Source organism: Lolium perenne, chromosome 4 (assembly GCF_019359855.2).
Source record: "Lolium perenne isolate Kyuss_39 chromosome 4, Kyuss_2.0, whole genome shotgun sequence".
In the NCBI taxonomy this organism is placed as follows: domain Eukaryota; kingdom Viridiplantae; phylum Streptophyta; class Magnoliopsida; order Poales; family Poaceae; genus Lolium; species Lolium perenne.
The window spans coordinates 24,875,305-24,900,251 of NC_067247.2; the positions used below are offsets into that span (position 1 = coordinate 24,875,305).

At 45.2% G+C, this 24,947-nt stretch overlaps 2 protein-coding genes across 12 annotated transcripts; one reads left to right on the forward strand and one right to left on the reverse strand.

Annotated features, from left to right (window-relative positions):
• Window positions 1-4,881: 4,881 nt before the first annotated feature.
• LOC127291943 (uncharacterized) lies at window positions 4,882-15,241 on the reverse strand. Of its 3 annotated transcripts, none has more exons than XM_051321267.2 (3): window positions 15,088-15,241; window positions 14,738-14,984; window positions 4,882-6,422 (listed from the first exon to the last, which is right to left on the reverse strand). In XM_051321267.2, exon 3 carries the CDS (start codon window positions 6,256-6,258, stop codon window positions 5,092-5,094), a length of 1,167 nt encoding a protein of 388 aa, XP_051177227.1. In that variant the 5' UTR covers window positions 6,259-6,422; window positions 14,738-14,984; window positions 15,088-15,241; the 3' UTR covers window positions 4,882-5,091. The 3 variants fall into 3 exon arrangements, with proteins under 3 accessions (XP_051177227.1, XP_051177225.1, XP_051177226.1); XM_051321265.2 differs by having other exon boundaries at window positions 15,083-15,240; XM_051321266.2 differs by lacking the exons at window positions 14,738-14,984; window positions 15,088-15,241 and adding an exon at window positions 8,649-9,069.
• Window positions 15,242-18,290: 3,049 nt separating this feature from the next.
• LOC127291945 (kinesin-like protein KIN-UA) lies at window positions 18,291-21,862 on the forward strand. 9 transcript variants are annotated; one of them, XR_011742395.1, is made up of 5 exons: window positions 18,291-18,933; window positions 19,339-19,439; window positions 19,914-20,123; window positions 21,118-21,213; window positions 21,334-21,862. XR_011742395.1 is itself a non-coding variant. In XM_051321271.2 (3 exons), the coding sequence occupies exons 1-3, from the start codon at window positions 18,774-18,776 to the stop codon at window positions 19,986-19,988; spliced, it is 336 nt and encodes a 111-aa protein (XP_051177231.1). In that variant the 5' UTR covers window positions 18,291-18,773; the 3' UTR covers window positions 19,989-21,862. The 9 variants fall into 9 exon arrangements, 5 of the variants coding, with proteins under 5 accessions (XP_051177231.1, XP_051177232.1, XP_051177233.1 ...); XR_007844843.2 differs by having other exon boundaries at window positions 19,914-21,213; XR_007844846.2 differs by lacking the exon at window positions 21,118-21,213.
• The last annotated feature ends 3,085 nt before the right edge of the window (window positions 21,863-24,947 follow it).

Sequence of the window (24,947 nt, forward strand, 5' to 3'; positions counted from 1 at the left end):
TCCCCGGCAACGGCGCCAGAAAAGTGCTTGATGTCTACGGGTGCTTCTATTCTTGTAGACAGTGTTGGGCCTCCAAGAGCAGAGGTTTGTAGAACAGCAGCAAGTTTCCCTTAAGTGGATCACCCAAGGTTTATCGATCTCAGGGAGGAAGAGGTCAAAGATATCCCTCTCATGCAACCCTGCAACCACAAAGCAAGAAGTCTCTTGTGTCCCCAACACACCTAATAGGTGCACTAGTTCGGCGAAGAGATAGTGAAATACAGGTGGTATGAATAAGTATGAGCAGTAGCAACAGCACCAGAAAAGTGCTTGCTGGCGTGTAGTTGATGATGGTAATATTGCAGACAGTACAGATGCAGTAGAACAGTAAACAAGCAGCGATAGCAGTATTTAGGAATAAGGCCTAGGGATCATACTTTCACTAGTGGACACTCTCAACTTTGATCACATAACAGAATAAATAGATAGATGCTAGACTCTACACTCTCTTGTTGGATGATGAACACCACTAACTGTGTAGGATTACACGAACCCTCAATGCCGGAGTTAACAAGCTCCACAATATTCGATGTTCATGTTTAAATAACCTTAGAGTGCATGACAGATCAACATAACCAAACCAAGTACTAACATAGCATGCACACTGTCACCTTCACACTACGAAAGGAGGCATAGATCACATCAATACCATCATAGCAATAGTTAACTTCATAATCTACAAGAGATCACAATCATAGCCTACGCCAAGTACTAACACGATGCACACACTGTCACCATTACACCGTGCAGGAGGAATAAACTACTTTAATAACATCACTAGAGTAGCACATAGATGAATTGTGATACAAAACACAGTGTAATTATAAAGGGATATAAATAAGCACTTCACTATGCCATTCATAACAGTGAATAAGTATTCTGTGAAATATAGCCTAAGAGACCCACACGGTGCACACACTGTCACCTTTACACACGTGGGACAAGGAGTCTCCGGAGATCACATAAGTAAAATCCACTTGACTAGCATAATGACATCTAGATTACAAGCATCATCATATGAATCTCAATCATGTAAGGCAGCTCATGAGATTATTGTATTGAAGTACATAGGAGAGAGATTAACCACATAGCTACCGGTACAGCCCTTAGCCTCGATGGAGAACTACTCCCTCCTCATGGGAGACAGCAGCGGTGATGAAGATGGCGGTGGTGTCGATGGAGAAGCCTTCTGGGGGCACTTCCCCGTCCCGGCGGCGTGCCGGAACAGAGACTCCTGTCCCCCAGATCTTGGCTTCGCGATGGCGGCGGCTCTGGATGGTTTCTCGTACCGTGGCTTTTTCGTATCGAGGTTTTAGGTCGAGGGGGCTTAAATAGGCGAAGAGGCGGCGTCGGAGGGTCAACGAGGCGGTGTCACCACAGGGGGGCGCGGGCCACCCCTGGGCCGCGCCGGGCCTATCATCTGGGGGGCCTGTGTCCCCTCTCTGGCGGCTCTTGGGTGTTCTGGATGCTTCCGGGGATTCTAAGATGCTGGGCGTTGATTTCGTCCGATTCCGAGAATATTTCCTTACTAGGATTTCTGAAACCAAAAACAGCAGAAAACAAAGAATCGGCCCTTCGGCATCTCGTCAATAGGTTAGTTCCGGAAAACGCATAAATATGACATAAAGTATGCATAAAACATGTAGATATCATCAATAATGTGGCATGGAACATAAGAAATTATCGATACGTCGGAGACGTATCAATATGCAACTAAGTGAATTTACCTATATGACAAGGCAAACAACTAAGCAAGATATAGCTAAGCAATATAAGAGATAGAATAGGATAGAGGTAACCGAGAGTGGAGCACGCGATGACACGGAGATGATTCCCGTAGTTCCCTTCCTTTGCAAGAAGGTACGTCTACGTTTGGAGGAGTGTGGTTGCTACGAAAGCCAAACCAACAGCCACGAAGGCTTCACTCAGATCTCCGGTGAGCAACGCCACGAAGGCCTAGCCCACTTCCACTAAGGGATTTCCTCGAGGCGGAAACCGGGCCTTTACAAGGTTCTTGGGGCACACATCCACAACCGAATTGGAGGCTCCCAAATCTGTTACAACACAACAATCAACAACAATACATCAACACAAATCAACTAGGGATCCAAAGAGGAACACTAGCAAGGGGGCCCTCAACAAAATGAGGGGGAAATGCAAATTGCTTCGGTGAAGATGTAGATCGGGGTCTTCTCCTTCGATTCTCCAAAGCACAAGGGATTTGGGTGGTTGAGGAAGGAGATCCGATGGATTTGGTGTTCTTGGTGGCTCAACAATGGTGTATGACTTTTTGGGGAAGAAGTGAGCAGCCAAACCACTTAGGGAAGAAGGGTATTTATAACCCTGGAGAAAAACTGCCGTTGGAGGGCTGAGCGGTAGTACCGGCCAGGTTGGGCCGGTACTACCGGCCACAGTCGAGTAGCTCGGGCCAAGATGGGGTGGCCACGTGGCCAAAATGGAGCCAGGCCGAAGGGGGAGGCCGGAGCCTCCGGCCGGGGTACCGGCCGTGGTACCGCCGGGGCCCCAACTCCCCTGGCAAGTGTGCTGAGGCGCCCCGCGCCAACCGGTACCTTGGGCGGTACCAAGGCCGGAGCCTCCGGCCGTGGCCAGGCCGGCGGTACCGCCCAAGCCTCCGGCCCCTCCTTTTCTTTCTTTTTCTCTTCTTCTTCTCATTTCTTCCTTTCTTCTTTTCTTTCTTTTCTCTTCCGATATCTTGCACGCTCTTCACACTTTGGGCATCTAGAGAATGTAATAACCTACAAATCTTATATATTGAAATGTTCATATATCATCATTGTCATCAACACCAAAACTATATATAAAATGAGATATGTTCTTTCAGAAGCGCCAACAATTTTAGAAAACTAATAATTATTGTTCTCGCCAAAATGTATGTCGTGTACTCTTTGCCGAGTGCAAAGACTCAACAAAGGCTTTGCCGACTTACGGACAGCATTTGCCAAGTATTTTGCCCACTCGCTAAAGAAGCAATTTCCAGTAGTTAATTATGATGACCATTTTCGCTTTCTCTCGTTCTAGCGGACTTCTGAATAATATCTATCTCCGGCTTAATAAATTTAGACATATTTATTTTACATATTTTGTCTAAATCTGCGATAATTATTTAAGCTTGTAGTTATGTCGTCATCGCATCAATTGTTAGTCGTGTACGACCGGACAGCTCTTCCGTTTGATGTACCACGTAAGTACGTATGAAAATCAGATAGCGTTGGTATCTCCATCTCATTTTCTCTATTAGCTCCCGAAGTGGACATGGGTTCATCGAGACATGCAAAATTTATCGGTAGAAGTAGTTTCCTTGTACACACTAAATCGGTAGTTATTTGGCCCATGGAACTTGGCCAAAAGCTACTCGAGCTGGGTAACATAACGATCTGGCAGCAGCGAGAAGCGCTAGATGTACGAAACGGACGGAGGGTTCTTGGCGCATTGGGCCTATGAAAATAATTTGTTGATCCGTTTGTGACACCAGGTAGTCACCTATTGCAATTTAATATAATTTGTTGGTCCATTTGTGACACCAGGCAGCCACCTATTATAATTTAATAGTAAAGAAAGATGATCAAGATGATAAATTGATAAGTTAGCCTAGAGATATGAATCCAATTGGGTTTTATTCTTCAAAGTCCATGTATGCAATTGTGAATTGTAGGTGAGTGCAACCTGCATATCTACCAGCGATGTGGAAGCTCAGGATTCCACCTAAGGTTCGGATTTTTCTATGGTTGTTCTCTCAAAATAAATTATGATTATAGATAATTTTTGGAAAAGAGGTTTCCTAAACCTCTAGAGTGTAACTGTTACATTTGTTCTTTGATTGCATTGTGTTAGGCTTGCTCTGCGTTGACCTTTTTAGAGGTTTTTAATGTGATTATTAATGACTTGTTTTAGCTTTTATTCATAGTGAAAGTAATTTAGCTAGTAACATCACACATATCAAGGCGTTTTGGTGACATGGCATGCCAATAAATGAAAGAAGAGAGGGATGTGGTAACTAGCTATGTTACCATAACATCACACATCCCAAAGCAAGATAAGTTTACAACATAATAAATGACACAATACATGACACCACATATTACTACCCACTATGAAGGTAGTAACTTAAACTAGTAACATGACATATGTTACTAATCTAAGTTACTTCCCACTATTGTAATAAAAGATACTTGCCGTTCTTTCTTGTGTTGTTCAATGGAGCATTTGGAATAACAGGAACAACATTGTGTTTAACAAAAAAACCTGGCTTAATAAGAAACAAGTATGGCAGCTTACCTACCCTGTCCTATCCGAGGAACTAGAAGTTCTCATTCAAGGTTCAGGAGTGGACCTTGGTAGATCAATTCACATCTCTACTAGTCGAAAAGCTCAATCACCCACTGAAGCTGAAGCCGAACTGATGATTTGCAAACCGTTCAGGTGAATTTCTAAATGGAAGACAACTGCATTCAATCAGCTCATCACATGGAGGCCGGGTGTCTGCTTCTTATCTGCAAGAGCGTCCTGAAGACGCTGATGCAATTCGTAGCACCCAAACTGTCAGCTTAGAGCTGGCTTGCTCTTAGTAAACTGGGTTTTACTCTTCCCGACCCAACAGTTGGTTACAGTTGTGTTTCCCAGGAGGATAATCCAAAAATAGTTATGGATTATTTAAACAACCAATGGCCCCAAAAGTATTACTCTCTGTCCCAGATTAGATGTCATATAACATCTATACACTAAAATGCGTCTAGATGCATGTGTTTCAACAAATATGCACGACCGAGACTCCTCATAGGCTACAGACCTGTCCCAGTCAAACAAGAGCATTCCGGTTGCAAATATCACACACAACCAATCACAATTATCAAAAAATTCGTTGCTAAACGAGCCCAAGCTAACAATGTTCAGTTGACACAAACCATAACCAATTGATGTTTCCAGCATGCCATAAATTTGTTCACACGAATCTACTTTCTTCTTTACAGTGCAAAACAATGCAGGGTACTAGCTAGCCATACTTGCCAGATCGCCCCAAAACTGTATATTGGTTCAGGGTATAAACCAGATTGGAACAGAACACTCTGAAGTAAATTTACGCGGATAGCGTCTCGTCTTGTTGCGTGGTTTGTGAAAGTCGTACACGCTCATGTTAGTTCTGGGATACCAACTCCCGTTGCTCGATGCCAAGGATAGGTTGAAGCTTGTATCGTTCAGGTAATAAATGTTACCCACTGGGAGCGTGTCGAACTGAGACACCTCGAAGGCCCTGGAGCAGCCTCGGCCAAGTAAGAGCATCCGACCAGGAAGCGCATGGAGCTCCACCCAGGAAGCTTCAGAGCCCCCACCGCCTACAGCAAGGTTCATCTCAAAGATCCTGAACTCGCGACGCTGCTTGTGCTTGAAGTGCCGCAGGATCATTAGCAGTTTTCCGCGGGACTCCACCAGATAGCGGGACATGCTGACACCCTTGGGCAGGCGACTATCGGGCTTGTAGTCAGCACGCTTCTGCACCAGGTAGGAGGTACTGGACATCACCAGAGGGTCGTCGCCGTCGACGATGTTAGGAGTGTACACCACGATATCCTCTGTGTTGGAGAGGACATAGAAACCTTCCTTGTAATAGATGATGTCCTCGATCACATCCACATTGCGCCTGCATGCAATCCAGTATCGGTCCATCCCTGTCCGCCAGAATGCTATGTTGGAAGCGCTGGAGACGTGCGCGGCGGCAAGGCTGCCATCCGTCGATGGCGTGCCCGAAAAGGTGACAGTACGGATGACCATAGGGTGCTCACATGTGGTGTCAATCCAGCCGTGCTCGCTGGGGATCCTGAGCCTGTCAGGGAGAGGAACCATGGCACCAGAGCGGAGGTTCAACGCTGCATACCCTCGCCACTGGTCCAAGGCGAGGGCGACCCAGCCGTCCTCATGGGAGCCGCATAGGCGCGCGGCACGGACGCCCTCCGGGAGGTATAGGCGGCGGGTGGCCCCAGATTGGAGGCTTAAAAAGGAGGGTGCAACAGGGGACGGGAGAAGGAGACATGGGACCTGGCATGGTGTGCCTTTATGGACCTGCGCCGCAGAGCGCCACGCACGGCAGACAGCAGCAAAGTAGACACGGTCAGCGAGGCAGGTGAGATAGCGGAGGATGATGTCGAGAAGCTCAGGTGGGAGGCCGTCCGACCATGGAGGGCAAGGTTCACGAGGGCGGCGCATGGCGGGATTTGAAGGCGGGCACGAAGGGTCTCTCTGATTTGGCTGCAGCCTCGATCCCGGTGCCAGAAGTAGATTTCCGGTCACTTTCAGCAGTTGAAACAAACTGGATCAGCTCCCCAACTGCCGCAACAAACCCTTGATCCTCACGAGTTGCCGCAACAAACCTGTAAATATGGATCCCCCATAAAAAAAACTGTAAATATGGATACATAAATACTTTATTGGCAAAACAGAAATAAAGGTTATGTTTGGATATAGAGAAACCAAGTTCCAATCTTCACTCATCAGAGAAAAGAAAAATGAGTGCTAGTCACATTTCTTACAAGTTTCAACCTCACGCCTAAGCTAACAATGTTCGAATAGACACAGAAATCAGACCCAGAGAGCAAATACCATATTTTGTACTTTAGAATCAACATTTCGTCTGACTGGTTGGTTGCCAATTGTTGTTTGGTTGGGCGCAGGTCCTACCCAAACATTGTGTCCAGGGACGGAGCCAGGAATTGCAGAAGGGGGGGGCAAAGAGTAGAAGCATCAAACTCATAGAAAAATTTACCGCACAACACAGTAAATATTAGTAGGTCTAGATCATCAAATATTGCCTTTTTTCTGCAATATAAATGAAGTTCCATGTCTTCAATTAAAGTTGTTATTACGAACACGAAGATAAAAGGTATCAATAACTTATGAAACACTAAACTTGTTTGCTATTTTCCTCTATATAGACTATCACACAATAGGGAAGTTATCTCTCTACATAGGCTTGTTCTGTTGTTGCAATTCAGAAGAGTCCCTCTTGACTAGAAAAATCAGCATGATATTTCCAATAGACAAGCACAAGGTGAGCATCTTAAATTTCTAAATTAATTTCCGGATTCCCTAAAGAACAGACAAACTAATCTAGTAATCTATTGTTGACTGTTGGAAGATGGGCTAAAAAAATAGCTAGGAGTGCAAGACATGGTTAAATCAGAAGTTCAGATATAGGAAATTAGGAACAATCTATCTTCCTTCCTTCGTCGCTCATGCTAACACGACGGCCGGCCGGCATGACAGCGCCATTCTCGGTACTCAATTGTTGATCGATTTGAACAAATTTCTTCTGATTGGAGCCCTCATGGCGGCCGGCAATACAGGCACAACACAGAAGAAAAGGAACTGACAATCTGATCCGATCTTGCGCGAACGAGCTGATTCCTCAAACTGTCTCCGGAACGAGCTTCTAGATCTACTCCAGTTTCTATGGTGTGCTAAGTTGGCCTGGGCCTGAATGTCTGTTCCATACATGAGCAAATAAAGTAGTAATGATTAACGTGGACTTAGGTGATTAGCAGCTGGGATTGGCTGACTGGTCCCCTGGGGCTGCTTTAGGTGCTTTGCACAATGATGGGGGGGGGGGGGGGGGGCAAACATAGCAGTGTCAGCTGAAAATTAGAGCTAATCGCTGGTTGCTACACAGGATGAGTAGATCGTTAGGGGGGTCTCGCCCCTGCCCGTCCCCCCTTCCCTCCGTCCCTGATTGTCTGATTGTGTCTCAAAGTAAGTGGTCCAGATCCAACCCCTAGAAAACAAACTAACATTTTTTGAAGAAATTGGTGTAATCTTAGGCAGGTACTATGAGCCATGAAGCATGCATTTTTGTCGAAACCAAAGGCCATGGTTTTCAAGGTGTCCTAAGGCGTTTTACCCACAGTCCAATGCCTAATTGGCGCCCAAAGCGGGCAAAAACCATGGCAAAGACAGATGGCATATGAAGTCCATAACTTAGCCTATATATAGGTACTAGTAATGGACTGCACTCCCTCATTCTGCCACTGGATGCTTAGGAAAAGTCCAAATGGAGAAAAGGGTAAGAGAAACATGAATCAAACCTAGTTATGAAAGACTAGATGCTTTTGGTTTATCTTTCAGAATAGCTTCAGGGCACTATGAGGAGAGACTACGAGCGCATGTCATGTACAGCAGCACGCTATCTTGGTTGAAATGTGTCCTAACTGAACTAAGAGTCTAAGAGCCTGTTTGGAGAGACTACGAGCGCATGTCATGTACATAACGAGGAATATAGTTGGCTCTATTAATAATCAGAATCAAAACACATGCATGGAAACATTAGAAATAACAGGGGCTGCTACTCGCATTTTTCTTACAAGTTCCAATCTCCCACTGTCCACAGCAAATAAACAAGTCTGGCAATCATATGTGTAGTCCTTGCTACTTAAAATAAAGTAGCACATCAATTCTTAAGAACTAGTATTATGCCTCCCAAATAAGTGAATTTACTAACTGAATACGAACTCTCAGAACTGATCGAAACCATACTAACTGGGGGAAATTGAGTCTATACCATTAAAAGATGTCACCGCTAAGGTTGCAGTTCTTTTGATCCTTACCACTTCTGTGAAGTCTCCGTCAGCGATGGAGGAGAGGGGGCGTCGGCAAGGGCAAGAACACGCAGAGCCGTCGGGGAGGCCGGGCTTCAGGGAAAAGATCGCTGCTGTCGGGGAGGCCGCGCGTCGGGGACAAGCAAGGGGAGGAGCTTGGGGACGGCGCGGAGGTCGTACCGCGGCCGCGTCGGCGATGTCACAGACCGCTCGGGCTAGGGTTTCGGGCGGCCGGCTGGGCCTCTGCTCTCCATGCCTATGGGAGCTGGGTTCGCCGGGGATGGTGTCGCGCCACCGAGGAGATCCTCCGCCGGGCTCGGGGGATGCGGTGGTCGCCGCTGGGTAGGTGCGAGCGGTGGTCGGAGCTTCTCTCCGTGCGTGGACCGTGGTTCTTTTCGAGCTTTTTTTCTTCTTTTTTGGGATCGGTTCTCTTCGAGTTGTGGTGCTGGGTTCAGTTTAGATGTCCACAGGGGTAAAACGGGAAATTTAAAATTCTTTAGTCGGCAAAACAAATAGTTTATCCAACTGAATGGTAAGCCTAAAGGCAACGTGACGACTGGCGGCGACCTTTGGGTGGTATATACTCCGTATAAACCTAGAGATGAATGGTAAACCTAAAGGAGTTTCTTAAGTGAAAGTCATCATGGTGAAATTTATTAGCTCACGCTCAATGATACATTGTCCGCCATTATAGTTTTGACAAATAGAGTGGAGGCCTTCCAAATGTCTAGCTAGAACATATACATGCAGCCATATTTGCTTTCCTAGGACAGTGAGAGAGTAAAACATTTGTAAAACCTCGACAAAGCATAATACACTCCTCGTAAATCGTTGCCATAGGGTACAGAGAATTCCATAGTTCTTCCTTACGTCGGTGATGTCGGAACAATCTGAGTTGACCATTACTCTGTTGCACCTGAGCTGGCCTGTCAGCAGGAGTTATCTCGAAGAGCACAAGCTCAACACTTGATGCATTATAACCTATATAAAAGCTAAACCCATTTGCTGGAAGGAGAAAGATTTGGGCACTGTTCCCTCCACTAATTCCTCCAATCATGCTTAGCCACGTAATTCCTTTTTACTGTACACTGCCGTTTGGTGCGGTAGATGCATGCTGGTTGGTTTTGGCCCTCCCTTTATTTTCGTCTGTACAATCTTTGGTTACCGGCTCTATTCCGGTCAACAATCCAATCTTTAATATTTGCTTCCGGTTTCTATGGGATAGTTGCCTTTTATAGTTTCGGTGACTCCCGGTTTTCCGGTTCCATCTGATCTGGTCAAAGCGGCGGACAAAGCGGTGCCTCAACTCCCAAACGAAAGAAACTATCCATTTTCCCCACGTCTCTCTTTTCTCATCTTTACCTCTTCCTTTTTTTTTCGGACCGGCCTACAGCCGCCACCGGCGAAGACCATATGCCAGGCCGCCGTTTGCTTCACCGGCCGCCGGCACCTCTCCGCTCGGCCGAGCCGCAGCCGATGAAGGCTCTACGGCATGCCGTTCTTGGCTCCACCGGGCGTTGCCGATCTTCGCTCCACCGGGCGTTGCCGATCTTCGCTCCACCAGGGGCTGCCGCTTCTCCAACTCCATCTCCGCGTCCGACCAGTACGGCCATACGACAGGCCATCCTTCTATCCATACGCAGGCAGTGCGTCTCCGCCTTCCTGCAACTATGGTCAAGCGGCGGTACGGCGCACGTGTAAAGGCCGACCCCTTCTGCGTCGCCTTCTCCCCTTCCATGTAGTCGTCCGTGCCCGCCCGGGGCGCGCGTTCAAGGCGAGGTAAGTGCATTGGTTCCGCTTGCTCTTTACGTTGCAGGCAAGCTGCTGCGATTTGATTTTGCGATGTGGTTCGAGGTTGATCAATAGTTACTGTTGGCTGTTCTTGCTACTTTTTACCCTTCTTTGATAATTTCGTGGGTATTTCTTAGGTTGTTCTGTGTGGTTTGTGCTTTGTTTGATGTCAAAGCTTGGAGACCATGAATCTAGCAAGGCAAGCAGCCGGAATCGGCAAGACGTCCTTCCGTGGGATCCCCTCCTTCCGTAGTTCCAAGAATGTCTGAATCGGTAAGGTGAATTCTTGCTGACTCTAACTGTGTATCCTTTTCAACCTCTATATCTTTTTCCCTTTATCTTTTTATTTCTGATCTCCTCACCGTATTATGCAACTGCCACTCTCTATTTGCATTACTACATGTTCTTAAAACCAATGATTGCAGGCAGATTGGAATAGTAAGGAAGCACACGGTAGCACTTATACAAGCTTGATTTTATTGATGTCGACGCGAGGTACACCCTCGAAAATTCAAACAATTTGTTTGCTCTCGCCCCCTGTTATAAACCACTTGAATTGTTGGAACCAATATGTAGCCTCCTTTTTTCAAACAAATATATTATTATCTGAGTATCTCCATTGGTGTAATTAAACTTCACAGATGTCAGACTTCTTTTCACTACTATAATGCTACACTTCTATACTTATCCTAATCTCATTCATCTATGAATAGATCAACATTTACTTGCTCCATCTTTCTAAGATACGGGAAATTAGACATGGTAATAATCTGGTAAAGGATTAATGATAAATGGTTGGTCGATCTGATTTGTGGATTGTATCTGTCCTGATTTGTTTTTCTTTTCATATTTCAGTTAGCAGACTACGGTCCCAATGGTTGCATTTAGTGCTTCAAGATTGTTTCGGATAAAGTGCTGCTGAGTGTAGGTTAGCAGAGAACCCCGAATCAAGACAAAATGTTTTATACACTATTTTCAAATATTGTTTCGATAGAATGGGCTTCAGCACTTGATTTTTGGAAGCACTGAGGACAATATCTGCCAGTGATGTTTCCTTGAAATGTCAAATGAACTTGATCAATCGAGACCTATGTTACAGGTTGGTCTGCATAATTTTGTTCAGCTTTGTATATATAGATTGGGTGTTTCTTTTCAACTAATGTGCAATATATTTGGTGCTTTCAGCTGTGGAAAGTAGGAAAGGTTGTATCGCTCCTTCCACTCAGGTGGTTGGGTCTGGGTAGGCTGCTGTCAACGTTTGGTTCATACTAATGAACGATAGCGATGAGTCGGGTTTTGGGTGCTCTGTGCTGTTGAGTACTCCGAGATGACCATCCTGGCATTGATAACAAGAGAATGTGCTTGCAAATATTTCTGTTTGCTGTTACCGCAAGAGAAGGTTAATACTACATAATCGATTTAGATTTGTTACTTTGCCCTGCAGTCTCGAATGCTCCTGCCAATATTTTTCTCATAGCCAGTTGAAGGAGTTTCCTTGATAACTGTGTTTTTATCTAACGATATGGTGGCCTAATCGGATCAATGACAGCAAGAGTTGCACAGGTAACACAACATCCACACACACACTGAAATGGATATTAGTTAGTCGGCGTTGTCATGTACAAATCAATACTTCCCACTTTACTGGCATATAGAATTATATGTATTTGTTAGAGTGGTGTCTTCCTTAAGCAAAAAATACATGTGAAATGGGGTATTATAATTCTATGTTGTGATATATCGATCTAGAAATGTAGGTTTATTTTTCCCTTTCTAATTTAGTATAGAGCTATAGATGAAGGTTCTCCTATCAAGTCAATATTTCTGTAGCCTACCCGCATGCTACCCTCAGGACAATCCCAATAGGAAATTTCCATAATAGGTACCTTTTCATCGTCAGTTCAGTATCGTTGCCACTAGGCGTATGACGTAGAAGAAGGTTCAGGTCGGTGACATTCAACGCATTAGCAAAACCTTATAAGAAACAACTTACTGTTTTGAGGATTATCTGTTCTGGTGTTTCTGCACAGGTTTGGTTGGTCTGATGGTCAGCTTATACTAAAAACATAATTAGAAGTGCTTTAGTCGTCATTGAAAATAATATTTTTTCTTCTAAATCTAAAAGCTATAAAATTTTGTCTCACGTTGAATGTAAGTTTTGCCACAGTATCTACTGCTATTATGCTGTGTTTGGTTGCAATGAATTGGGCTCTGAATTGAATTGGCAATGGAAAACCAAATCAACCAATTCAATTCAATACCACAAATGTTGTTTGGATGCGCGTGGTATTCAGCTATAGAATCAAAAGATCAATGGAATTCTAAATCTTGTTTGGATGCACATTGTGTGGAATTGCAAAATTTCTTGAATCAGCACTTCTTCTTCTCCACCAAAGGGGGCAAAGGGAGCAGACCACCGGCCGGCGAGCTGGTGCAGGGGAGGCCGGAGATGCGAGGGCCCCGGCTGGCCGCGCGCGGGGAGCCGGGAGATGTGCCGCCTCCTGTCGGCCGCAGGGGAAGGCGGCGGAGCTGAGCAGGATGACGGGGAGGCGGAGGTAGTCGGGACCGCGCCGGTGGCAGAGGAAGAAGAGGCTCTCTGGCGGCGGCGCTCGTCTGGCCGGCGGCGGCGCTCGTCTGGCAGGCAGCGGCGGGTGGCCCGACGCCGGTGGGTGGCGGTGGGTGGCGGTGGCGGCGGCGGGTGGCCCAGCGGCGGCGGTGGTGGGTGGCGGCGGGTGACGGCGATGGCGTGGCGGCGGCGGCGAGCGGTGGTGGTGGCGGCGGCGACGGCGGTGGGCGGCGGCAGTGGCGGCGGCGCGACGGGTGGCGGTGGGTGGCGGCGGGTGGCCCAGCGGCGACGGCGATGATGGTGGCGGCGGCGACGACGGTGGGCGGCGGCGGCGAGCGGTGGTGGGTGGCGGCGGGCGACGGCGGTGGGCGGCGGCGGGTGGCCTAGCGGCGGCGGGCGGTTGCGGGTGGCGGCAGGCGGCAGGCGGCAGTGGGTGGCCCGAGCCAATTCCGAGCCAATTCAGAGGTCTGGACCTCTGAATTGGCGGGGCAGAAAATTGCACTAGCGGGGCTGGACCTCGGAATTGGCCTCCGAATTCCACGGCCCAATTCCAAGCGCAACCAAACAGCCGAATTGGCCTTTTTGGACCTCAATTCCAATTCCGAGCCCCAATTCCGTGCAACCAAACACTGCCTTAGATGTTTTCAATGCATAGGACTCCGGACTTTTTGCTGGACATTATCTTCTTGTGTGGCCCAAGGCGAAAACGAGGAAGTTTATCTGTGGCTCTTCTGCTTCATTTTTCTTCCTACTGATCTATTATCCTTGGGTGCAGACGTGCAGTGTCGCGGATTTAATTTATAGAAATCGCAGGCCAATTGCTTCTGTTTTGCTGATCATATTCTTCTACTGAAAGTGCAGTACCTCATATTAGTCGCAATCGAATTGAGTATGTTCTGGTTGCAGGTCACATTCTTTTATTGAAAGTGGAGCAGCTAATATAAGTCGCAACATGTTGGGACTTAGGAGTAATCAGTGATCAAGTTTCTTATGATCTTATTCTAATGTAGATGACAATTTATGTTCTGCCTGCTGCTACAAGGGGATTTTACACATACGAAGTTTTTGGCCTGCGCATATGATGTAGCAGTCCTCCAGTTTTGAATTTTTGCAGCTATATGTGTATGCTTATGGACTGATTTTATTCTCAGTTAATGTTGATGATCCATGCCTTTTGTTTACTCGGTTGATGCAGAATGGAAGGGTAGGGTTGAGATCACAATCCAGCCAGTTAATGAATCAAACATAAATCAAAGTCTAACAAGAATTTGCATCAATCGGTGAACAGTTAGATAACCATTGGATAGCACATTCAGTGTTTTCTTTTATGTTGTCTGTGTTGTTCAGTGCGGAAGACTATTTCTATTACCTAAGTTTGTTCTATTGGTTTACCCACCATCAATCTACAGCTCCATGCGATGGTATCTTTTCTTACTGCTGGCCAGTCTCCAATATTCTGCCAAATCCTTGGCACAGCAACATCTTCAAATTGTCTATATTTGCTTCTATCGATTTACTTAGTATCAGTATACAGTTTCTCTCAGTTATTGGTCTACCAATGACTCATTGGAGGTGGGCATCAAGGTGGAGATAACTGAATAGGAAACTAACTCAATATCAAAGCAACGGCAGAACAGCATAAAAAAACTGTATTTTCTCTTTTTCCAAAATTCGTTTCCCCTAAAGAGAGGAATGGACAGTATGTTGGCTTAGAGAAAATATTCAGCAAGAAGAAGCTTACCAGGCCCTCGGTCTGATTCCATCCTTGGAGCTCCGCTTTGACTGAGCATTGCTCGAGCAGAGTACGGAAGAGACACTCACACCCAGTCGACGCCTTCCTTTCCACAGGTAAGGCACCATTTTGCTAGGGCAGCCGGGCAGGAGATGGTGTGGCCGTGGCAAGGCCCAGCATGGCCAGCACCGCATCTCCAGTAGAACGCTCCCGATCTCCACCCTCCTTGCAGCCCCGATTATTTCTCCTCCGCCATCTTCGATGACAACGAACAAGTTATCGCCAAGCGCCCCCGCCATAGATCCAGTGCCCAGCGAAGGAAGAAAAAAAGGAATAGCTGATGGCGCTAGGTACCAAACCGCATGCCCTTGCAGCTTCTGTGCCCGGACTTTCTCTTGCTCCGCTCCGGCCACAGCTTCTCTCTTCAGCTCCGGCGCGGCCGCAGCTACTCTGTTGCCCTGGGTCGCTTGCCTCACTCTGCTTTGTCCTATTGCTTCTTTTTGTTGCTTCTGCCTCTAGAAGGTTCAGAAGGAAAAGAAATGGTAGACGGTATTGTCAGAAAAAGGTGTGGACCAAATTCACTAACGTAGCCTATCTGTGCAAGTGCAACCCACCAGTACTGCTAGCAAACCGGTCTATACTACTACTATTAGCTTACTGATAAAAATATAAATGGGACAAAGTTACGAGAGCATCCCGTTTAAAAATACTCTTTCACATCGGGTTTAATCGCTTGATTGGATTTTATCTGTCCTGCTTGGCTTCCCCACGCCTTCCACATGAGCCAAGAACAAGAACGTGGTCAGGACAATGCTCGCCCTCACCACGCGGAAGAAGGAGGCGATTATCAGCTGCTTCAGGATGCCATCAACTATGTATCTTAGCAGTAATCTAGATTATAACAAGTAATCACTCTATTCAACCGCACTCGCCACGGTACCCGGTAGGAATATTTACCATCGCCGGTAGCCAGAACCAATGTAAAATAGGACGAACACTTTAGCTTCATCTACTAACTCTGTATGCCAACTAATGCGAGCATGGCTTTACCTTCATCCACTATGTAACTTTTATGCCAACTAATGCGAGCATAGCTGACTAATGTATATCGCCACTTCTATATAAGTTCTTTCCTCTCTACTCCAACACTAACATAGATTTCTTCTCTCTCTACGGAAAAAATATAGTAGTCTATAAAAATGCCAAACCATCGACGTTCCAGTCCATATCAAAGCTACTATATCGACCATAGCTAATCAAGTAACATCCTTACAATGCACCATTTTCTAAATAATTAAATATCCACTCATAATCAACTAAAACTGAATATATGTACGCGACTTGACCTAAATCTATATTCAGAATGAGTTCAATCCTGCCACGTAGATATGGCAATCGTTAATATTACCTCACGGGCGCGGCGTGCCGCCGCGCTAAAACTTCCTAGTATGCTACAAAGGGAATACCACAACATGTCGCTGCTAGGAAGAAGCCTCATTCATCACGAATAATAGCTCTAGAACTGTATGTACCTAAATCAATACTGAAACCTATATCCACGTTGAGTTTGACATAATCCTCTCATGGTTTACCCATCTAGGACGTGCAATGCCAAACCTTTTCTTCCTTGCTCTTAATGGCAATGTGGTAGTGACCTAATTTCCCCTACTAGCTGAAGTAAGAGCACAAGATCGAGCAGGATGATGTGCAGTAGCTTTCTTCCATTCTTGGGGATTTCCTTTAATATGGTCGTTGTTCAGGAAGCCAAGAGGCCCACGAGCTGGTGTAATCATAACGTGTATTCAACTAGAAAAGATAAATAATATGGATCAAATATCTCAAAATATAACATAACCTAAATTTCATAGGATAAATCTTCTCACAAACAAGGATACACCATCATGCATACAAGTATTCTACCGCAATTAAGATCAAAAAGGGTATTCTACCGCAATCATGTTGGGAAGTTCATACATTATTTAAGAGTCAAAGTACATGGGGAGATATGATCAAGCTACTATTATAACCCCATGGTTCAGGCGGTAGATTACCCTCTCTTCATGGTGGATACCAATGAGGAGGCGATGGGGATGGTGGATTTGCAACCGGAGGTGATTCCGGCGGCGGTTCTCTTGCATTTATTCTCTTATGGTGAGTAAACTTTGTTCTATTCTGTCTCCGTACCTTCAATCACGTTTAACGTTTTGTGGTGCTTTATCCATTGCGAGAAAAAAATCTCCAAGGGTGTATATAAACGGTCTTAGGTCAAAACAAGGACGGCGGAAAACGACAACATCCAACACTCGAGGGTCAAAAGAGACCGCATTCCCCACTCTCCTGGTCCACCAGAATATCAGCTAAGATCAAGCTTGTGTTGGGCCTCTCCGGTTATTATTTAACAAGTTAAGTTTTAGTTTTTGTATGCGCATGCGTTATTGTTTGTATTCTCATGTGTGCTATTGTTTATATTCTCATGCATGGAGAAGTTCTATTTTTCATTTTGGTTAGAATTCTTGTTTCCTATGGTTCTTATTTTTTATTTCGCCTTACCATATATTTGCTCATAATTTCCGAAAACTTGAGCTTATGTCTTGATAATTATTCCAGAGCAGATGCTATTCAGATACCTACTCAATCACAAGAAGACAAGTATCTTCATTGGGGCTTATGTGTTTGGTAAGTCTGGTGTTAAGATTTTTTTAGTGTTTTAACCAAAGAGGGTAACAAGTTATTTTCGAAGTTACATAGTTCTCGCTGAAACCAAAATTTATTTATATTGAACTTTTTTTTCATTGATACATAATTATATTTACTATATTAAGTACTATTTTTCATGTACAATTAGCACAACGGTGCAATCACACTTGTATCATTTAAGTACACATTTGTCCTACAATTCCAATAGAATTGCAATTTTATAGTGCTAAGATGGAATTTTGGTTGTGATGGATTATGTTTTATTTTATTAGTTAAGTTTGGGATATTTAAGAAAATCTTATTTGCCAGGGAATTTACTCTAAATCAAACCAACCAAAAATATTACTTTACTCTAGTTAATATTTCTTGGGATATAATTGTGCCTTTAGGTTCATGTGTACATGTTCATACCATTGGTAGATATCTATAGAACTTGATAGAGTGCCCTAGAGTGTAAAAATGTTTTAATTTGACTTTCCTGCTTTTTTTGTTACTAGCTCATAAGTTTCACTGTTTTCTGTATTTGAATTACTACTGTATTCAAGGGTTTGGTGGGTACACTACGTCACGTCTCCACATTGCCGGCACTTTGCTGCAGGCATTTTTTATAATTTGCCGTTAATGGTAGGTTTAGCTGGCAGTTTAGGATTAGTGCCGCTAATGGTGATCTAATTACCGGCGATTAGGAAAAGTGCCCCTAATTTTGGATGAATACAGGCACAATTAAGAGCGCCGCTAGTCATTTGCGGCAGTTTTAAAAGATGCCGCCAAAGTTTCCCTGATTAGCGGCATAGAAAGTGCCGCAATTTTTTTTTTTGAGATTGATGACACCCGCCAGAAGGGTACCTTAGTAATTTTAGAAAGAGCCGGACGAAAAAAAAGAAAAAAAACCCGCTTCGCTCTCGTCCAGGGCCACACGGGGGCGACTCCATCTCCTAACCCTAGCGGCCGGGACAAGCCCGCGCGGCCGACGGCGTCCGGCGGGGCATCTTTTTGCGGCGTCCACGGGGTGCTGGGCGGCGGATCCCGGCGTGCTTCGGCGGTCGCTGCTGCGTGTGAGGACGACCTATGCCTCCGCTCTGCCTCCAACGAGGTGCCACCATGGAGGGGGAGGGGGCGACGACGGGAAGGGAGATCTCCTCGGTGTTCCTCTTCGGGCAGAAGACGGCGATGTCCTCCGCCTGCTCCTCGAGTGGCAGTGCCGGAGTGGGAGACGGCTAAGGTGCTCCCCGACCTGGCTCTGTTCCTCGCCCAGGTCGTGCCATTCTACCCAGATTGCCTCCGCCCTCAATCTCCCATTCCTCTCCCGCTCTCACCGTCCCCGCCTCTCCCGCCGCGGCGAGGATCCATGGCGACCGGCGCCGCCGCCGGGCGGGCGTCGGTGCGGCCCGTCGACAGGAACGGCGCGGCGCCACGCGGCAGCGCGCGCTCCAAGTCGGTCTCGCCGCGGCGGCCGCCATCCCCCGCCCGAGCGCGCCCCGCCGCCGGCGACCACGACGGCGCCGCTGGTACGTCGGCTCCTTCCTCTCCCACGAATGTATCAGATGACGCCCCGCCCTTGGGCGCTCTTCCTGTTTTGGGGTTTCTCCGGGAATTTTATTGCGGCATGCTGGAAGCGGCAGTAGAGTTCTGCTGCTAGAAAGGGGATATTTTCTGGTAACCGGAATGCCATAGGTTAGACGCGCACCGCATCAGTGGCAGCTCGATGATACTATTAATTAATCGCTGTTACCTGAATATATTTGCATATATTACCGTTAGGCTGTCAATCCGTGTTCTTCAGTTACATATATCATGATACCTTTTTTTTTGCGAATTAGTTACATCATGATAACTGGCACATTACTGTTCTTATTACTACCATTTACAATTTCTAGATCGTTTTCGGAATTGATAAAGGGTGCGTTTCTCAGATGTGTGCAGAGTAAGGGTCGCGGGAAGGATCCGGCCGAAGAACGCCGATGAACTAGCTCAGGGCGCCGACTTCGATAATATTGTGGAGTTGCAGCCTGAGGTTAGTATGTCCGGCCTATTTTACTCGCTGAGCCCGTGCTTCTTTATTAGCATCACCGACATCATGGATTAAAGTTCTTTTGAAATTTTTGCTCGCTATTGCAAGTACATTGTATAGGATTGGTGGATTTTGCAGATCATTGTTACTCCATGGTTGAGAGGAGAGATTCCTGTTGCATAGTTAGCACTATATTATAATAGATCACCTGATTAGTCCACCTACAAAAGTGATGCCATAAACTTGTTAATTTGGTATATGTAAAGTGAGTTATCTGAATTTGTGAACAATCTCTCTGCTGTTTGCTAAGAAATTTAACTGTAGCTTTACGGGCTTGGCTAGTCGATTCTATGTAGTTCCCTTGTGTTTGAGATTTTGGAATGTAGACAGAGGCACGCTGATGATAGCTGAGTCCGCACGCTGATGAAATTATATCTCGTATTGGTGATAATGTTTTTTCTTTCTTTTATCCGCAAGTTCTGTTTGTTCTGGGTGGCAGGGGAGGGTGGGGATGACGCTCTCCAAGTGCTGGATCTGAAGGCCGGAGGTTGAGCTAAATGCCCCAGTATTATTATTTTGTGGATCGGCTCCACCAACGCCTCACCAAGGCGAAGATATTCGAGGAGTACACAATTCCTTGATTATTGGCAGTAGTGCTCCAAATTTCTATATGCGGTACTTTATACGGTAATATTAGCTTGCTGTTATGCATGGCTAGCTCACAATACATTTAGTTGAGCATATACAACAGGATTATCGTACTACAAGTTGATTGCTGCATTGAACTAAGCCCTGCTGAATATATGTATTAGTGATGTAAAATGTTATCTAGCCATTATTTGCATTAGAAATTAGAAAATATATTTATGTAGCCTTTCAAAGGTTTATGAACTGCCGAGTGATGTGCTCTTTTATTGTTCTTATTATTTCTTGGTGAATGTTAACTAATGGACTGCTAAGTATGTAGGAAAAAAAGACAAAACACCAGTTCTGTATTTCATTGCCTGTTCTAAGCTGCTAAGTTTTTGTGTTGTTGCCACTTAGGTACATGGTTGTTGAAGAACATAGGTAGTGCATCCTAATATATTGGTTTTTACAAAAAAATACGTTTTTGGTATATCCTCTGAGTTAGATAGTACATCATACTGACTTGGAGGTCCTTCATCCAATGCCACGCACATATTGAAATCCGGCCAGGGCCATATCATAACACACTCCCATAAATTTTAGAAGTTTACCATATATATCAGTATCTGGTTCCAAACACTAAACTTACTCTTAGAAGTTTGCTGCTCATCACTTTCTCGTGTTCCCATGTAGAATGTTGAATTAGCTCTTATTCTGTACTCCCTCGGTTCCCTATTAACTGACTCTGATTTATTACAACTTTTTACTAAATCAGAGTCAATTAATAGGGAACACAGGGAGTACTTGCTTGCTTATATCACACCCTTTTCATGCTACCCCCTACAAAAAAAGATTGGCAATTGAAATTCTTTGGACAGTTAATCAACAGTTGACAAAAAACATTCAACCTCCTGTCGACGATGTCCAGTCTTATTCACTTGCATTTCTTTTCACATTTAATGACATGACACTTTCCTTTGAATCTTTTACTAGTTCATTGCTCTCTGATCTGCTTATATTTTGATTAGTTTTTATTTAACCTTTTGTTGTGTAGAATAAGATTGTATAGGGATCTGTCGATGTCGAACTATTCTTAGAGGCTGCACTTGGTTTATATTATGGAAAAGTAAACAAACCTGACAGGCTAAAGGTGATCATTGTATTGCTTACTGCTTAGGGACATGTTACAGTTACACAATCAAACATGAATTGGATTTATTGTGTTCTCAGCTACTCAACTTACCTCTAATTCGGAACATACATTCTGTAGGCTCTTTTACTTCTTGCACGCTCCATTGAGGCAGATCCAAGCACAGTTATTATGTGGGTGTTTTATCTTCATATTTACTATCAAAAGGATGAAGGACTTGGAACATTTTCAGTGAACTGGAGGGTGGGTGGAGGGCGGAGGGCGCGCTCACCGGTGCTCTGACTTCATGCTCGACGAGGAAGAGGGCTTGGCGTCGGGGACGTGAACCTGGCTGTGGCGTCGGATGCATGGCGCAGCTGGCGCAACTTCCTCTGGCCGCACGATGAGGCATCTGGCCGCGCAGCGAGGCAGGGCCCAAACTCCATGACAACTTTCTTCCTCGGCGGCAGATGAACCATGTTATTCATGATGAGGAGATCAACCCTGTTGTGTATTTTATCTAATGGTTTCAAACCATTTTGTTCATGATGTGGAGATGAACCCTTTTGGTCATGTAAGTTAGATGTCTGGATTGTGAATCCTTGAATGTTTCAAAATGTTGGTTTCAAATCTAGATTGCTTGGAAATATTGGTTTTAAACATTGCTTGACTTCTTGAGTGTGATGTATGCTTGATTGTAGATTGCTTGAATGTTTGCAGGTAGTATAGCAACTTTAAAGATGCCTAAGAAAATAATCAGCGGCACCAGAATTAAAAGCCTGAAAAAGTAATTGCAGGCATCCTTTAAAAGTGCCGGCAAAAAGTTTAGATGGTATCCCTAGAAAGTGCCAGTAAAAAGATTTCGTGACATTTTTTGAAAAGTGCCGGCAAAAAGGTTCTATGACATTTTCGGAAAGTGCCAGCAAAAAGATTCCATGGCATCTTTCAAAAGTGCCGGCAATACTAACTAGCGGCATTTTTGGAAGTGCCTTAAAATATAATTAACGGCACTTTTCTAAAAATGCCGGCAAAGACCTACCTCGACTAGAATAAACGCAGCACTTTTTTTTATGCCTTGAAAAATCTTTGCCGGCACTTTTGGTGCTTTTACCGGCACTTTTTTGTGCCGGCAATCTGGGTACCTGACGCAGTGGTATGCACGAGAAACAGGTTCAAATGAAGTACTATGCACACACTTGGCCATGGTATCCAAGCTTGATTTGTCAAATTGTTGTTCAGGAAGAAAATGATTAGCCAGATGATCAGATCCACCCATATTCTGGCATCTAACGAGGATGTTATAATTTTTAGGGTAAGAGTACACACAGAGACGTTGGAACGTATAGAACATATATCTAGGATATCACAATTGAGATGCAAACAGAGTCTACTACGATCAATAGAGCGGACTGCATCTCAGGGGCACGGGCTGTCCACGGAGCCGCCAACCCGGCCATGGCCGCTTCATCTTCTCCATGGCCTCCCGCCGGCAAAACGAGTTAATTTGTGGGCACCGCCGGTGTCTGCCCATTCCAGATGCACGGTGCCGCTGGTCGACATGAATGGCAACGACACGGCGCGATCAAGAGTCACGCTGCTCGCACTCGACATAACGCACGGGAGCTGGATTCTAGCTAGCCACATGGCGCCGTGGTGTGCAGCTCCTTTCCACCTAGCTTGCAGGGCGCGAGAGCGTGGCAGCGGGCCAAGCGAGACGCGGTAGTGCCCGGGAGCACGGCGACGCGGCGGCGCTCGCGCGCATATGCGACACTATCGCCGCCGACAAGAAGCGCCGCGCCATCATAACCGTGACGCCGCTCGTTCAGACTTCAGAGCCATCATAACCATATGTTCTGAAGTCTAAACACGGTTAGCAAAACTGCTCCCCCGGAACGATGTGCTCCGATGAGTCTATATAAGGTTCAGTTTAGTTCATTTGAAACTAATCTAGCCGTCAATCCCGTCATATAGATCAATAAACCAAGCAATGTTGATCCAGAGAAGCAGTTGTGACTACACTACGTCTGCACATTGCACTAGCTAGTAATAATTTGGATAAACATTGAACGGGGAAGAAAGGGAGCTGTCGAGGGAGCATTTCGAAGGAAGAAAATCAATCTGTGGAGGCAGGCAGGTGGGCGACATGGGGGAACAGTGGGTGATGGGTAGCAAGTGGCCTGGCGGCCATGGACGAGGCAGCCAGACACCTTCCTCGTCCTAGGCTGGCATGCTTCCTCCCTCTCCCTCGCCCAGCAGCGTCTGCTAGCACGCAGTAGATAATTAACATTATCGTATCGGAGTGTCGTAGTATTTTCTTGCTTGCCAGGATCGATGCTGAAAATCTAGAGCTGGATTTGAGATCTGCGATCCACGCATGCCTGCACTGTTCTAGAAGCCCAATTAGTGCCAGGACGCTATGTCGGCCAAAGAAATTTAAAAAACAAAAACGCCATTTCATTCTTACGTTTTTTGCGATGTGTGTGGTCAAATTAAAATGCCAATGCGAGGCGTGCTGCACCCAACTCGCAGGGATTTCTGTCCTTGCTTGAGGCTGTTCACCACGGCTGCTAACCTGTTGGTGACAGGTCGCCTGCCGGCCGGTGGAAACATAGGATATTCTCTGGAAACATAGATCGATACGCGCGTTTCGACACCACGTGTCCAGATCCACAGAAGAGACAGAGTTGCTTGTCTGCGGACGAAGCTTGTCAACGGTCCAGTGTCATTGGATCTTGCGCCATCATCGTCCTGAACTCAGAGTTTCGACAAAGTCAATGGGTCGTTAAAGCTCTGCTGATGGATGTGGTTGATTTAGTTGCTGACTCGCTCTAAGAGCATCTCCGATGATATAAAATAGGCCACATGAAAACTGTTCCAAGGCACGGGAGTGGTGTTTTGGAACATGGGAGCATATGCTTCCTCTATTTTGAATTTTATCTTACACATATTTCAAATTTTAAAAAAATTGAAACGAAAAATTCGCACGTACATCTTCACGTGCTACGCGCTCACAAAGTTGTTTCATAAAAAATGGACTTTCCATGTGACGTGTGTAAAAAAGAGAAAATTCAGTCCTAAAAATAATGCTTTTTACACAATAAATTTTCTCTTTTTTACATAGACCACAAAAAATATTGATTTTTCGTGAAACTTGACGAATGCACATATATTATGGAGATCTACATGTAGATTTTTTTGTCAAAAATTTTCGACAACTCGAAATATAATTTTTTGGTATAGGGAGCATATGCACCCGAGAGCCGAATTGAATTTCCGGGCACGGCACTACTATTGAAGTTTAGAGCACAAAACATCGGGAGTGATGTTTTGGAATATGGGAGCATATGCTCTCTTTAGTTTAAAATGCATCTTACACACATTTTGAATTTCAAAAAAATTGAAACGAAAAGTTTGCACGTACATCTTCACGTGCTACACACTTACAAATTGTTTTATAAAAAATCGACTTGTCATGTGACGTGTGTAAAAAAGACAAAACTCAGTGCTAGAAACAATGCTTTTTACAAGATAAAATTTCTCTTTTTTACATAGTCCACAAAAAATGTTGATTTTTTCTTGAAATTTGCCGAACGCACATATATTATGAAGATGTACATGTAGAATTTTTTGTCAAAATTTTTTGACACTTCGAAATAAGATTTTTTGGTAGAGGGAGCATACGCACCCAGGAGCCGAATTGAATTTCTGAAAACATAGGGAACGATGATGTAAAATAGGGCACATCCAAAATTTCA